This window comes from Oculina patagonica, chromosome 11 (genome assembly GCF_052425735.1).
Source record: "Oculina patagonica isolate OP01 chromosome 11, crgOcupat, whole genome shotgun sequence".
Classification (NCBI taxonomy): Eukaryota; Metazoa; Cnidaria; class Anthozoa; order Scleractinia; family Oculinidae; genus Oculina; species Oculina patagonica.
The window spans coordinates 10,929,946-10,946,940 of NC_135768.1; the positions used below are offsets into that span (position 1 = coordinate 10,929,946).

The 16,995-nt window shown below is 38.7% G+C and overlaps 1 protein-coding gene across 1 annotated transcript; it reads left to right on the forward strand.

Moving 5' to 3' along the window:
* The first annotated feature begins 1,406 nt into the window (after positions 1–1,406).
* LOC144630278 (uncharacterized) lies at positions 1,407–16,320 on the forward strand. Its single transcript, XM_078488613.1, has 4 exons — positions 1,407–1,431; positions 13,913–14,255; positions 14,695–14,832; positions 15,701–16,320. Exons 2-4 carry the CDS (start codon positions 13,940–13,942, stop codon positions 16,171–16,173), a joined length of 927 nt encoding a protein of 308 aa, XP_078344739.1. The 5' UTR covers positions 1,407–1,431; positions 13,913–13,939; the 3' UTR covers positions 16,174–16,320.
* Positions 16,321–16,995: the final 675 nt, after the last annotated feature.

A 16,995-nucleotide genomic window follows, 5' to 3' on the forward strand; every position in this document is an offset into this window, starting at 1 on the left:
AAAGACGGCGAATGCTATCTAGCTAAAAACCTTCAACAAGATATATATATTAAATTATATTATATATTAAATTGAAACAGCTAGAGCAAAAACAGAAGACAGGTGTTATATTTTCCAATTTTCCAGCTTCTTCTCTGTTTAAAGATATTCCACCAAAACAGAAATCATGCAAATATAAATTTAATTAGTATATACACTCTCAGTGATCTTGGTGTTTCAAGCAATCTGATTGGTTCGCTATCTCGAGCTAATGAGCATTATTCACTCCCTACGGAGTGAATAATGCTTGATCCAAACTGAAACAAAATGGCCGGCGTAAACTCGCGTTTCGCCGGCGTTTCTGAATCGCAAATACTAAGAATACAAGAAGATGCTGAACCAGAAAAGACAAAAAAGGCTAAGAAATTTGGCTTGATGGTTTTCAAAGTAAGAGAAGACTACATATTTCGCAATTTGCAGCACAACGTCCATACAACTCGAGTACTAAAACGATAAACAATTGCTTACCGTCAAGTCGCTATTCGCCCGGCATCGGCAGAAATGAATACCGCAGATTTATCGGCAGCAACAACAAGTGTTATTGAACCAAGATCCTCCACGAATATTCAGGAAAACGTCTTTGTGCAAGAAAACATCCAGTTTTCACCACAGTTCTGCACACATTCAGTATAATCCAAACTTTCAGGTGGATCCTTCGCCAACTGCTCTTTCAATTTTCAATTCAAGTGAACTTCAAAAGCTTTGATTCAACGGTCAAAATGTTTTGCAAGCAGGTTTTTTATTCAGATTGCAGGTTTGAGTGGTGTTAAAGGACCATTTTGCTAGATTGTGACGAGAATTTTATCGAAGATTAACTAGATTTGCCATGTTTGAAGATTCTGTAAACTATTCACCTCGATTTCAAAGAATAATTGTTAATTATTCAATAACAAAGTAACATGTCGATTGAAAAAATATATTGCTGTATAAATGACCAACAAAGCCAATAAGATTAAAGAATGTGGAAATCAATACATCAATTTTAATATCTCTTTGCTGAGCATTTTTTTGACTTCACTTTGAGACTTTCTGCCTTTAAAATGAAGTACTTTTATGAAGCATTTCACGAATAGTCGCCCGTTTTCACAATTGATTTTATTCGCGTACAGCAAAACTAATGCACTGGATAAAAACCGCGTCAGGAATTTGACTAACTTTTTTGTTTTAACCGACATTGCGGATTTGACCTGCTGGGAAGTTTGAGATCCTTTTCAAACTTCCGGCATTTGATTGATTGACAGATTATAAAATGTCAAGAGAAAAAGTAATAATAATGATAAAGAAACAGTGGCGCGTAGCAGCATGTTTATTTCGAGTTTCATTTTTAACAATAATCTGAAGACATCAAAAGAAAGAAACTCTCCGGATTTGGGATAACTGATTCGCAAAAAGGTAAGAAAAAATCACCTCATGCAATTGGATCTTTCTATACAGACGTGGAAATGAAGGGTTTATTTCCTGCTGTATGTAAAGAATACATATCTTTGTCGGACCGGTGTTTTCGAATCATTTTTACTTTTACAAAACTTCTGCTATCGAAAGAGCGTTCTTATACAAACGCCGTTTTTAATAGCGGACACCTCAAAAAATTGAAATAAACTTTCTGACTAGTATATTGAGCCAAGAGGCGCAAAGAGACGAGTTGTCGCTTAAAAAATAGTATTCGTTTACTTTATACCCATTTCTAGAGAACAGCGAAAATGTTAAGAGAAAAACAATTTCATTAAAACAAGAACTTCCCATAGATTTTAACTCGAACTTTGCCTATTGAATCTTTATCTTAGGGAAAATAACAAAGCCAAAAAAGATAAAGGGAATTTGATTAGGAGCAGAATGAACTTGTATATAGTGTGGATAAATTAAATTTATCCTTGGTTAAAAATGTTTTCAAACGTTAACTAGTTTGATTTCTTCTTTCCTTTCTTTCGTATCAATATCATAATTTGAAACAAAGAACTGATTTAAAAAACAAAATAACTATAAAACATTACGATAAATTAAAAAGCTTCAAACCAACTTAGTTAAACATTTTAAATGCGAAGACTTTTCGATGTTTGTTTAAAGTCATTATCAACTCAGAATGACTAAAATTGGGTACGAATGCAAATGTAAAAAGAATTCCTAAGACTCTGATTACGCAATAAGATACTTGCACGCAAAGTCACGTAAAAAGTTTGGCGCGAATAGAGTCTTTCTGAGTATTAAACTCAGGTTTCAATTCCTTAATGCAAAGCATCACATCATTAAAAAACCAAACTTCGATCTGCATGTTTTCAAAACAGAGGATTGTTTGTCTTCCAAATCAGACTTCGATAGACCGTGTTCCTCTAAATGCCACCCGATTGCTAAATTTTACACCAACGCATTATCAGGCGAACACAAATATTCGGCAATCGTAAACTACGTACAGGACGATACCTAATTCTTGCAACATCATTAATAACTAATTGGGTAACTGGGAAGGGGAAACTAAATTCGAGTTCCCTTTGTTAATAAATACAGTACGTAAGACGATGGAATATCTGGTATCAGATTCTGCCTTGAAAATGAAGTATACCAAATGTATATGTTTGATGTATACTTCAAACAGTCGCCTTACAATAACTGAGTATTTTTAGCTACTTTCGTCAATTCCTGATGGATAATCCATAATGGTTATCCATCGAACCGAGAAATTTTGGGGGTCTCCGCCAACCCCGTACATACGCACGGATTAGGTCTGGGAGTGAGGAGGTTTCCCGCCCGTGGCTAAAGAAAAGGAGGGGAATTTTCAAACAGCAAATAAAGCTCGCAGGGCAAGACAAAATATAGACAATGGGTAAAATTACTCAGCGACAATACACAGCAAACATCTGAGAGGTTTATTATCCAATTGCTCTATTTTGTTTGTCTTTTTCATGTGTAAGTGTATCGAAACCTTGATGCGCCTTTACGCAAAAAATGTGGCTCTCGTTCAATTGCTACACGGTTAAATTTTAATTTTATTGGTCTCTGGTCGCATATTTTGTAACTGTAAAACGAGCAATTGACGTTATCTTCTATCGACTGGATGATGTGGACGTTTCAGTTAGATCTAAACGAAGTTGTGATATGAATACGCGGGAAAATTTGTTGTGCGGTGTTCACTGTGTAGGCTAAATGAAACCGCGAGTAAATAGAGCGACAGAGAACTTTCTTACACAATTTTTTTCCAAATAACGGAAGACTAAAACGGTTTACGAGGAGACCCGAAATAAATGCGAATGATATTCCTTGTGCAAGTCCAGTTTGCGTGTTTTTGTTGTTCGCTGTTGAATCTGCGGCTGTTATTATCAAGAATACAATGGGCTTAACTTTAGCAAATGTTTGTGTTAAAACAAAGCTAGCCACTGCATAGATCAAGTCCGCTGAAGAAAGAGACAGGACCCTGATACAAGCTAACAACCTATACTGAATTGGTCAGCCTGATTTTATGACAGACAATTTCATGATGTTTTTACTTTCTTAACGCAGTTTCGATAGATTCCGTGTAGGCAAGGTTAAGATTTTTTAAAAATGGGGAGCTCCGCTTTTAGGCTTGCCTAAACAGCTAAATCAATAATTTACATTATCCTTTTCATCCGGAGCCCTAAAACATTAACCCAACCAAAAAAGTGGTAGGGCTATAGCCCTACCAGCCCCTCCACCTACGCAGTCCCTGAAAAACACACCTTTAATGTCGATAGCAGTGATAACAAATATCAACAAGAAGCTTGAGAAGCTTAAAATCGGGCGCTTAATAATTAGCTATCTGTTTTGACTTGAAAGGCAGGGTACAGTACAGTAAAAATCACTGCAAAAACAGTCACTTAAACCTATTCAGGCCGGGGGGGGCTTTTGAGGCCCTCGTTGACTTTTGACGCTTATAACTTTTTCAAGATTCAACCAAACGCTGCCAAACTTTGCGCGTTTATCGAAAATTTATCTCGCAATAATTTGGTAGGATTAGTTATTGTGCCAGTAACTTGAAATCACCATGGCAACGTCATTTTGACAGGCTTGTTTACCCAAATTTGAATTTTTCGTGTTTCTATTTAATAATGAAAATCTGGAATGTTTTCAAGATTGCATTATTACTTAATGACATAAATTATCTCAATTTATAAAAATATATTTCGCACAATACAAATAAACGATTGAACTAGACGTCTAGAAAATATAAATTTGTAACACTTAGCAAAGTGCAGCCTTTTAATAAAGGCGGGGTTTTACCTGAAGACCAATTTTGCCAACGCTTTAGGTGGCTGACGCATTTCAGTATTTTCCAGTCCTTACACTTTAATGGAACAGTATACAACTCCTAATCAGGTACTATTGTCAAGAAAATGATCACAACTTATTGACCATTGATTAGGTATTTGTTTCATACCATAACTGTAATAGAAACTGGTGAAGAATAGTAGTACTGACCCAAAGTATAAGGGCTGGAAAACACTGAAAACCATTTCAGCCGCGTTTCAAGGAATCCAAAAAAGCTTTACTTATCCCATATATTTTTTTTTTGCAGTATTTTGTTAATTTTTGAACGATTTTGGGGGATGTCTGGGAGGCGATAGTTTTTCTCAAAGGATTAGTAAAATGTAGACAAATAAGAAATATTGAAGATTTAATGTGATTTTAAAATTTGAATTTGAAGTTAAAATTGGTGGACGGACACCAAACAGTCTCTTGACAACCCGGAGTGCTCTTGCGAGGGGGTCAACTGTTTGAAGGTGTTTCCATTCTTTTCTTCAATCCCTTCTTTAAATCTCTTAAAGTTCCATTCAAAGCCAGGTAGAACCCCATCTTAATTTTTGTTCTTGTGAGAAAACAACAGAAGTCAAAGGTTGCGTGATATAACCAAGCATGGATTTTAATTTTCCCTCCCTTTCCATCTCCTTAGCCTTTCACCCCCACCTGTCCCTCCCTTTCTACTCTCATTCAATTTAATGTTTGTTTAAATTTCCTAACCAATTCAGTATCGTACTAATCTGTGCCAAGCAATCAGATAATATCAGAAATTTGCCTTAATTTTGATCTCCCATTCCAAGACCTAGAGTATAAACCGCTAATAAAACAAAACACACTGATAATAATTCTCTGAGGTTATACACCTTGCAGTATTAACGTACTAACAAACTTGATAACAAACCCCATGTCGTACTAAGGATTTTTACTGATCAACATAGAAAATGAGTTCACAATGGTTTGTTCCCAAAACGTTTTTTACTGTACAGAGGGTCTGTTTATTGACCTGTAACTTGTATACCGTATTGAAAAATTCAGAACAAACCGACTTCTGCCCGCTACCATACAGCCGTTTACTGGCAGTCTTTGAAAATCCTGAATTTCGTCAAAATGAACCAAAATAAAGTTTTAAAATTTCCTTTATCAATATGGTTCTTATCTTTTTATTCAATTCTATAAACTGCTTTTATGCAGTACTGTCCACAAAGATTTCAATTTCCTCAAAGTTTCGGGACAAATGGATACAAAATATTTCGTGCAGAATGTAATTACTCCGGCTGGAGGCCAGGAGTAGTAAAATGGGCTTGATTTCTTTCGTAGTCACAAATCTGCAAAATTGCGCAATCGAGTGACGTAATCCCATTGTGCTTTGCGTACCATCTGCTTGACCTCGACAGGGAAAAGTCGCCATTGCAAGTGAAGTCCTTGATGCGGAGTCTTTTGTTCCACGGAACGGATTACAAACTTTCAAGGTCTTGTTTGTTATGCTATGCTAGTGTTAAGAAATCCATCTTTCTTTCGGGGCCGCGAAGACTGTGTCGCGACGCAGTGTGTTTTGAATACAAATCATGGACTTGATCAAGGACTTTCTGCGGCATCTCGAGACTTTAGAAAGCAAATGTTATGTATATTATTGCTTTGAATTTTAGATGGCATTTTTAGAAGGATCAGTAAAAGTAGTCAAGTAAAAAATTATAATGCAAAAGCCGTCCGCTGCAGTACAAGAAATGCTTTTGCGTGAATAAATTTAATTTAAGCGTGCAATGGTTGTTTCACGAGTTTTAAAATTGACGCTTTTGAGACCTTTTGAATACATTTCGTTGCTTCATCTTCTATGAAAATTAATCTGAAATAATGTTTCTTTCAAGTTTCTTTCATTTGTCCATCTTTAGTTCGGTATTTTAGGTTTTGAAGGGTCATCGATCTTTGTTTTCGAGACAGACGCGGTGTTATCTGATCATCTTTCAACGGCAACCAGACTTTGGTTTTGTGTTTTATAAAAGATTTAAAAAATTACTCCAGTACTCCAGAAAAATGCAAACAAGTAGTTTCATTAATAGTTAAGTAAATGAAGAAAGTATTACCAATTCAGTTTTTGGAAGGAACCATGTAGTTTCAGAGTTGTGTAAACAATATTCTAGTCTCCTTCGCAGCCACTATCTGGTGGTCACGCAACGCTTCCGTGATTCATAAATAACTCCCGAAAAACGCTTTTCTGCACCAAGAAGTACCACATTGAGATGGTTTCATATTTTGACAAGTCTTCATTAGCGAGTCCTACTACAGCGGAACGAAATCCCGGTTTAAGACGTTTAACGATTCCCCGATATAACGATATGGTTTCGCCAGTCCCTTGGTACATCGTTTATATATCCGGGTTCCACAGTATTGTCTAAGTTTACTGGTCATTTTGTTTATTTGTTTGCATTTAAGTCTTCACACTGTATACGTCTATATACACACGTCTATATTCCTAGTTTTATCTAGGCAGCTTTTCTTTATTCTTTATAGGGAAGATATTTGTTTACAAACATTGTCTTTGTTATTTAAATGTTCGATAAATGTCCAACAAGTTAAACAAAATAACTCTTTTTTTCACTAGCCAATAGGTCTCTGGTTGGCACATTAAAAACAATAGGTGTGTATTTTATGTTTTATTTTAGCCTCTTATACCCGGGTGTTCCGATACGTACCCAATCCCCTCCCTAATCCTCCACCCCTATGTCACTTCCAGGGCCGGCGTGAACGCTCTGCTAGCGTCTTGTTTGATTAAGCGAATGTTTTCACGTCTATTAAATACATCAAGCAGTGAATGAAAAACCGTTTTGTTTTCATCGATGAGAACCACTTTCAAATAGTTAATGCATAAAAAATAACAATTATAGCTATTATGTCTCGGCAGAGATACTTCTTTTTTGCAAGTTCAAATGTATGCAAATTTCGTGTAAAATGTAATTCGATTTCATCGTCTTGTTTACAAACTCATTCTCAAGAAAGTTGTATTTTCGTGAATAAAACCAATTGGCCTGTTTTGTTTTCCTGATCATGTTTGTCTGTGATTTTTACCAAACATGTGGTCTTTTTTTAGGAACTTTAAGTTGTACAAAAATTCCTATTTTAAACACAGATGTCACTTTCGGAATTTCTCATCTAAAATTCAATTGGTATTTAATTATAATTATTCGAAGTTTTCATTTTCAAGTCATCTTTTTATTCGATAGCTTTACTGATCTCGTAAAAAATTCATTCAAGTTCACACCAATACTGTACACTGCCAATGTTTTGCTGATGTCTTGAGAAGTGTCTTACTAACGTCACTAGTCAAATCTAAAATATATCCAAACCAAGTTGTGCAAACATTCTAATCTTTGTGACAGGTGACTTTGACGCCCAACTGTGCGGAAATGAAAATCGACATACTTCTTGCTAAATATATAAAAAATAGTTTTAAAGTGGAGTCCGCCTCAAAAAAATGTACCGCCAGATCACACTGCTACTTGTACAAACCTGCAAAGCGTCTAGTTTCAAAAGTTTCCCACAAAAACATTGCGTGACATCAATGACGTTACCCCTTTTATTTACAAAAATAGCTTCAACTTGTCAAAGCAACTACAGTTTCACAATGGTGATTATTAGTACTTTACCCCTTAAGCTTTTTCCTCTGTCCTCCCGCCGAAGCAAAGAAGAAAACCAGATTGCAGATTAGCCCAAAAGTCGACCCAGTATTCCTACAACGATTTACTGTCAAAACTGAAATGAAACCAATTGGTCCAGGCTATCCCAGTAATTTTTAGCCGACAGGAGACTATCGTCTAGGACGACCAAAGGGTAAACTATAAATCGGCCACGCCCGATTAACAAAACATGCCGTTATGACGCCGGAAATCCAGCTCGGCACGCATACTATACCCCGTGACTCACGCAAACCTCCGACTTACGTGCTACTACAGTCATTCCTTTCTAAACATTTTTTTTGACCACCACCGTACCTTTCTACCCAAAAACTCATGAAACCGCCCGGTTTTAACCTGTTTTAACCTTTCAAAAATTAGAGCGTTCGAAACTAAATAAGGTCCGTAATCACAAACAAGATACAGCCGTTTACCAGCACTCTTTAAAACTCCTGAAACCCTTCAAAATCAGGCAAAATAAATCTTTGAAATAACCTTTATCAATGTTTCTTATTTTTTATTCAGTTCTATAAAATGCCTTTCATACACTACTGTCAAACAAAAATTTCAATTTCCTCAAAGTTTCAAGACAAAAGAATAACAAATATTTCGTGCACAATGTAATTTGATTAAGCCAATATTATCACGTCTAAAAATACTTCAAGCAATTCAGTGAAAACCCGTTTTTTTTTTTCGTATCAACGAAAACCACTTTCGAATAATCAATACATGAAAATAAATGAAAATAACAATAAGATCAAAAGGAAGAAAGGAACCTTTCTAATTATTTGAAGACTTTCAAAGCCGTGATATTATGCATCCAATCCGCGATAAAATTTAATTACAACAAAATCCAAGTTCTCATTTTGAAGTTCGCGTAAGAATCCTTAGCTTCTGTTACCTATGTGTTGTAAAAGCAAATGTTAAACTCCGTTTTGGCCGCTGTCTTTCAAGCTTAAGCATTTCTTCGACGCCTTTACACTTCTGCAGCTATCCAGTCCCAAGTCCGGCACTATCTGGTTAAGTAGCGTTGTGTATTTATCTGTTTTTGTCATTTACTGGCTTGTTTTTTAATACCACGTGTTCCCTAGTTAGCTCTTGTTTGTGCAGCGCTTTTTCCTCGGTTCCCTCGCTTAAAGTTTGCACGCTTGCACTGTTGTGAATGTTTATTTTATGCGTGCTTCGCCTAGCAAACTCCGGGTTTGTGAAGTGCTTTTCCCGTCGGTCGGCTTCCAACACATTTTGCACACGTTTATTCAGTGTATTTGTTATGTCAGTGTGCTTCGCCTCGCAAACATCGGGTTTGTGCAGTGCTTTCCGTTTGCACACGTTTATTTTGTTATGTTAGTGTGCTTCGCCTCACAAACATCGGGTTTGTGCAGTGCTTTCCGTTTGCACACGTTTATTTTGTTATGTTAGTGTGCTTCGCCTCGCAAACATCGGGTTTGTGTAGTGCTTTCCGTTTCAGTGTACACGTTTATTGTTGTTAGTGTGCTTCGCCTCGCAAACATCGGGTTTGTGCAGTGCCTTCCTTCATTTTTGCACACGTTTATCTGTTATGTTGGTGTGCTTCGCCTCGCAAACATCGGGTTTGTGCAGTGCTTTCCTTTTGCACACGAATATTTGTTATGTTGGTGTGCTTCGCCTCGCAAACATCGGGTTTGTGCAGTGCCTTCCTTCATTTTTGCACACGTTTATCTGTTATGTTAGTGTGCTTCGCCTCACAAACATCGGGTTTGTGCAGTGCTTTCCGTTTGCACACGTTTATTTTGTTATGTTAGTGTGCTTCGCCTCGCAAACATCGGGTTTGTGCAGTGCTTTCCGTTTCAGTGCACACGTTTATTGTTGTTAGTGTGCTTCGCCTCGCAAACATCGGGTTTGTGCAGTGCCTTCCTTCATTTTTGCACACGTTTATCTGTTATGTTGGTGTGCTTCGCCTCGCAAACATCGGGTTTGTGCAGTGCTTTCCTTTTGCACACGAATATTTGTTATGTTGGTGTGCTTCGCCTCACAAACATCGGGTTTGTGTAGTGCTTTCCGTTTGCACACGTTTATTTTGTTATGTTAGTGTGCTTCGCCTCGCAAACATCGGATTTGTGCAGTGCTTTCCGTTTGCACACGTTTATTGTTGTCAGTGTGCTTCGCCTCGCAAACTTCGGGTTTGTGCAGTGCCTTCCTTCGTTTTTGCACACGTTTATCTGTTATGTTGGTGTGCTTCGCCTCGCAAACATCGGGTTTGTGCAGTGCTTTCCTTTTGCACACGAATATTTGTTATGTTGGTGTGCTTCGCCTCACAAACATCGGGTTTGTGTAGTGCTTTCCGTTTGCACACGTTTATTTTGTTATGTTAGTGTGCTTCGCCTCGCAAACATCGGATTTGTGCAGTGCTTTCCGTTTGCACACGTTTATTGTTGTTAGTGTGCTTCGCCTCGCAAACATCGGGTTTGTGCAGTGCCTTCCTTCGTTTTCAGTTTGCACACGTTTATCTGTTATGTTGGTGTGCTTCGCCTCGCAAACATCGGGTTTGTGCAGTGCTTTCCTTTTGCACACGAATATTTGTTATGTTGGTGTGCTTCGCCTCACAAACATCGGGTTTGTGCAGTGCTTTTCTTTTTCACACGAATATTTGTTATGTTAGTGTGCTTTGCCTCGCAAACATCGGGTTTGTGCAGTGCTTTCCTTTTGCACACGAATATTTGTTATGGTAGTGTGCTTTGCCTCGCAAACATCGGGTTTGTGCAGTGCTTTTTTTTGCACACGTTTATCTGTTATGTTAGTGTGCTTTGCCTCGCAAACATCGGGTTTGTGCAGTGCTTTCCGTTTGCACACGTTTATTGTTGTTAGTGTGCTTCGCCTCGCAAACATCGGGTTTGTGCAGTGCCTTCTTAGTGTGTTCTTAGTGTGTTAGTGTGCTTTGCCTCACAAACGGGGGATAGCGAACTTTTGCTTAGATAACTGCGCGTCCTGTCCCGGGCCATTTTTCTTTCCTTTTCTTCCCATGGTAGCCTGAAAGGGTGTCTAATGCCCTAGTCGGATTACTGACGCTCAGGCTGCCATCCCTTGGGTGGGTTCTCTCGTGTATTTCCAGCGCCAGATCTTTTTGTCCTGTGCCATCTTATTTATCCTGGATTTTCAGTACTTCAAGTTCTGCCACCCAAGGGAAGGCAGTCTAGCCTCAGTTGTTGTATGTTTTGTTTGTGTGAAAAAGTATCAGCCTTAGGCCGTGGATAGCGAACTTTAGCCCCTGGAACCTAGTTTAGACCTTGTCAGCTAGATTGGTTAGTGTCTTGCTAGCCTTTCGTCTTCAGTTATGGGTTGCTGGGAAGGATTTTTATGGTTTGAGTTTTGGGTCTTTGGGTTTGAGTATTGGCGATGTCTTGGGTCATCTGGTTTTGCGCCATGTAATGCGCAGACTTCTGAGCGCGGGAGCATATCTCCATCTCTTATTAGCGAGCGTGAAAGGGACTGTCGCGAATAGTATGCTATTCGCACCAGTCCCTTACAAGAGCGAGTATAAATAAGAGCCCTGCATCTCATTTCGGCCCTGTTCGCGTAAGAATCCGGGCTGTTGTGGCCAAGACCTGTTGTTATTCCTTTCGCGCTTGCCTCTCTATGCTACCGTGCTTTTTCTTTTCCCACCCTCCCTCACCCTTTCCATTTCCGCTTCCAACTTACCAAAGCGCGGTCGCATATCTCCATCTCTTATTAGCGAGCGTGAAAGGGACTGTCGCGAATAGTATGCTATTAATACTGTACATTCCCAATGTTTTGCTCAGGTCTTCAGAAGCGTCTTACTAACCAAATCTAAAATAATTCCAAAACATGCTGTACAAACATTCTACTCTTTGTGACAAACGACTTGACGACACAGTTCTTGCTAAATAAATAAAAAAGTTTTACGGCGGAGTCAGCTCAAAAAATATACCGCAAGATCACACCCCAATTCATAGTCAGAAACCAGCAAACCATCTAGTTTGCTAAAAAAACACTGCGTGACATCAATGACGTTACCTTTTTCATTTACAAAAATAACTTTAACTTGTCAAAGTAAGTGCAATTTCACAATGGTGAATATCAGTACAGTATGGGGCCCAGTTCTCGGCCGGGTCCAGTTCTCGGCCACTTTGTGTTTAACGCGTTTTTTCACACTCCAGTTGAATTAAAAGAAAAAGGTATTTCCTTCAAACGATAGACTGATTCATGTGCTTTAAGTATCTTGAGTTTGATCGTTCAATTCGATATAGAAAGCTCACACGTCGAGTTTACGCGTAGGTAGGTGAATTTGCATTCCCAAAAAATTTGTTTGTTTACGGCTCCTTAAAATTCATGGATGTAGTTAAATTCGTATTTTATCCAAAAGCCCCCACCATACGAGTAAATTTTTGCATGTGAAACGTAGAATAATTCAGCTTTCTGCTTTAGTTAACTTTTCGTTGAACCGTTGTATTTTTTGGTCTTAATTTACTTCGAAATTTTTTCTTGCGACGTTTGCGTATTTGCCAGTTCTCGGCCACCCTGCTCGCTATCACAGCTTAGCGCTTGGTTTTTAATATAATTTCATCTGCTGCTGCCAGAATGAAAGAAATAAATGTTTTAAAAATAAAGTTCAATCTTGAGAGTGATAAATGATCGTCGCAGTGAATTTCCAATTTAAGCAATTGGAATAAAGAAGCCTGAAAAAAAATTCAGGGCTTCAACGGGATTCGAACCCGTGACCTCCGCGTTACCGGTGCGATGCTCTACCAAGAGGCTACTGAGAGGCTTCTTTATTCCAATTGCTTAAATTGGAAATTCACTGCGACGATCATTTATCACTCTCATATACATCCGCAGTTCATATATGAATCATTTCATATACATTACATCATTTCACTCCTCTCACGGGAAAATATGAACTCACAATTGACCTCGCTCCCAATGTGTGGCTTCAATAGCTCAGTTGGTAGAGCATCGCACCGGTAACGCGGAGGTCACGGGTTCGAATGCCGTTGAAGCCCTGAATTTTTTTTCAGGCTTCTTTATTCCAATTGCTTAAATTGGAAATTCACTGCGACGATCATTTATCACTCTCATATACATCCGCAGTTCATATATGAATCATTTCATATACATTACATCAAAGTTCAATCTTATCTCTAAGTTTTAAGCTGACTCTTGTCTTGTCTATTATTTCTACAACACCTAAATCTTTCAAAACCTTTTCACTGCAAAATAAACCATCTAAATGCACGGGTCACACAATGCGGTTTTGCCAGAACCTGCACATAGGCAACTAGGCGCGTTAAAATCCTTCTTTTCTAAAGTAAAACAAAGCCTCATAAAAATAATTTGGGATCGATATAACATAAATAGGTTTACAGAGTGATTTTATGACTGTGAAAATTAATTGAGCTTTTTTTTTTAAAGATAATTACGCACAAGCTTTTTAGTGGCCGAGAACTGGGCCAAGGTGGCCGAGAACTGGGCCCACAAATGGAGCTTTTATTTTTTTTATTGCTCGGGCAAATTAATTTTTGACCGGTCGATAGCTTTACACCAAAAAGCTGAATAATGTAGCTAGCTCTGGGAGAAATTTCAAGTTCCTGCGGTTCTTCTGAGGTAAGAAATACAAGTTTACGTCAAAAGTGGCCGAGAACTGGGCCCCATACTGTACTTTGCCCCGTAAGCTTTTTTCTCTGTCCTTCCGCCGAAGCAAAAAAACACAACCTGATTACACATTAACCCAAAAGTCGACCAAGTGTGCCTGCAACGATTTCCTGTCAAAACTAAAATGAAAACCATTGCGGTATGCGTCACCCGTAGCGGTTTTGTAGCAACCCCTAGCTATCCCCGTCTTTTTGGCCGACAGGAGACTATGCTCTAGGACGACCAAAGGGTAAACTATAAATCGGCCACGCCCGATGAATAACATCCCCTTTTAAACATTGTTGTTAAGCTGTATTTATTTTTGCTCGTAGCTAAGGCACTGACGTACTCATTCCAATATGAATCCAAAGTTCTGGCTCTCAATTGCGTTCCTGATGTCCCGGATTGGTATAGTTGAAGCTGTTGGCCAATGCGGTGATTCAGCGACATATTCCGTAAGAGGAATGTTCCTCAGAGGTCACACGTTTAAAACATGCAAGATTGGATGGCACAAAGGTTGCTATTTCAAGTGCGCTGAAGACGTCACGTGTCAAAGCTACAACGTCGTCATTGGTCAAAACGTCTGTGAACTGAATAATCGAACCAAGGAAGCAAGACCAGAAGATTTTATGCCGGATCGGATAAGGTACTACGTGAAACAGGCAAAAAACAGAGGTACGCTTAATTTTATTTGTTTACTTATCTTATCAAACGCGGCGACTCAGCCATTTTGAAGGCCCCAAAAAACTGGAGTTTGTTTTTAGATGACACCTTGGTGTCACGTTACATGAATGCGAAGAAGCGACATTAAGGGTTATTAACATTTGTAGCATTCCTTGAGGCAAAATTTTGTGCATCCCACTAACGGTCACATCTTGTCTGATCGCCATTGGAACCTCGCTCTCATATCCATGTCTGCAGTAACAAAGTAAGGCGCGAGAATTAGACCCCTGCTATAAACTAAATTAACACCGATTCTGAGGGAGTCGTATTTGTTCCCTGAACTACAAAGTATATCTTATGTAACTTATTTTCTTCTCGCTTGCATTTAATAAAGCATGATCTTGCAAATTTTACAACTGCTTTTACGGAGGTTTATTTTTTAATCACGCAGTCCGTCTTGGTTCTATTCCGGAGCTTCCTGCCGAATCTTGCAGTGAGATCAAGGCCAGTGAAGGAAATGCGATGGTTAACGCGGATTACTGGATATACTCTGATGGGAATGGACAGACAATCCTGGTTCGCTGTGAAGGTACGGCATAACCTTTTAACGCCTCCATAAGGCGAAAAGAGCCTGACAGCGATAGCTTGTAGTCTACGAGGCATTCTTTGTGTTCGTACACGAAGACGAAGAAAGTGTTTTATTTCTGGTATAAATTACTCTAGGAGATGACCATAATGCAGGAGGACCAATGTCTCAGAGTAAACACATTATACACTCTACTCTTTTTTTCTAAGAGGAAAATTTTCTGCCCAAACTGAATATTCTTATTTTTCCTACGTTTTTAGGCTGAAAATATTCTTGTAAATGTTCTTAGATTATAGCGTATGGCATTTCCATTTTCGAATGTATTGGCGTATCAGTGTCTGGTGTATAACTTCTTGCAGAAATGCTATTAGCATCAAACATACGGCTACTTGTAAATGTAAATGTTGTTTATAGTGGTCATGCATTTAGCTTCATATCTCTTCAAGATAGCTAGTTTACAGGCATGCCACTAAAACAGAGAAAACAAATATTTTAAATGAACTTAACATAGTTAAAAATCCCAACTAGCAGGAGGCAAACCAGTTGGCTATATACAAAGCATGACCGAGGATGTGAACTCGGGACGACCGAGAAAAAAATCCAGTTAGTGGCAGGGTTTAGGGGTTGAACCAGGGACCTCCCGATTACATCACCAGCGCCCTAAACCACTCGGCTACACTGCCCTCCTCACTTCTTACTCTTTACTGGGCATCGAACTATATATTATTCTCTACCCGGCTAGCCAGCTTTCGGGCACTTTTTGTTTTCAATTGTTTCAAGTGATAGTGAATTGGACTGAGCTTTCAACTAGATTTGGAGATCACAACTTAATTAGGAGTGATGTGGTGTTTTCGTTTGGTTAAAATTTCAGATAACTGGCAGAAGATAAACACTGAGCCTGTTTCCTTTGGAGCGCGACGTAACCAGTATGGTGCCTTCAACACCACAAAGAGTGGACGTCTTAAGACAATGAAGCTCATCCACAAATCGGGGTCGATCAAATGCAACTCAGCTTATAGTGCATCCTACTGGAGCTGTAGAAATTCAGCAGTGTATGGCAATAACGGTTTATTGACCATCATCACAAATGCCAATAAAGACGCCGTTCTGCCTCCTGCCGGAGACTTGAAAGCACACAGTGATTGTGGCAGCAAAAATCACTTTTACAGTCTTGATGGAACTGACCACACATCTCCAGAGCTTGTTTTCCCCGTCCTGTCCAATCAGCTGAATGTGTCACGCAACCAGGAATTGCAGATATGGTACGGACAGGATTGGATTGACTGCAGTGAAGTTGGCAACAGTGGAACAACATGTGTTGATGTGTATGCGTGGTATGCTTAAAGTCGCACGAGCCTCTGGCTTATTAGAACCATTTTGGAGTATACAATCAATTTACGTTTAATTTAAACAAAAACACTGACATCAATTTAAACGCGCCTCATATCAATTGTATTGGATAACATAGTTGTAACGTAACATAAAATGTAAAAAGACAGTAACCTTATGAAATGTTTAAAACCGTTTAAGCTAGTTGCGCCGATCATATCATGTAACCCTACCAAGGCGATAAAACTATCGTCTTGTCAATTTCTGTAATTTCTGCCGCCTTTAAAAGTTATGGGTCAATTTGAATGACAGCAATTTTCTAGTAATTAACCGGGCGGGGACTGGGCCCGGTTCATAAATCGCCCGGAATTTTTTCGTCGTAGTAGTAGTCTTGTCGGTAAATCGTTCCAGACCTGCTCGGCCGCTTCCTTGGCCAGGATTCAAAACACGCACTTTTGATATTTACTCGGCAGGAGCTATTAAATCACTCTTCTATTTAGAATTTAATCTCCAGAATACTTTGAAGATGCTTTCCAAATTATGTCCATTTTCATTTCATTTTTGAGCCGGCAAAGTCGCGTATCAGAGACGATTCAATGTTTGCACAGCAAAATAATCTTATTTTGATTCTTGATGTAACAGCTTTACTTCAGTGTTTACTTACACACTTTCCAAGACTTCAGAAAACAAAATGGTAATGTATAGTATTTCTACGAACTATGATGGAATTTTTGAAACGATCCGTAAGGCCATGGAGTAAAACAAATGGTCTGCAAAATGAAATCTTGGTGCGGGTAATTACATGTAATTAAATAAAATTCTACTCTACACGCCATG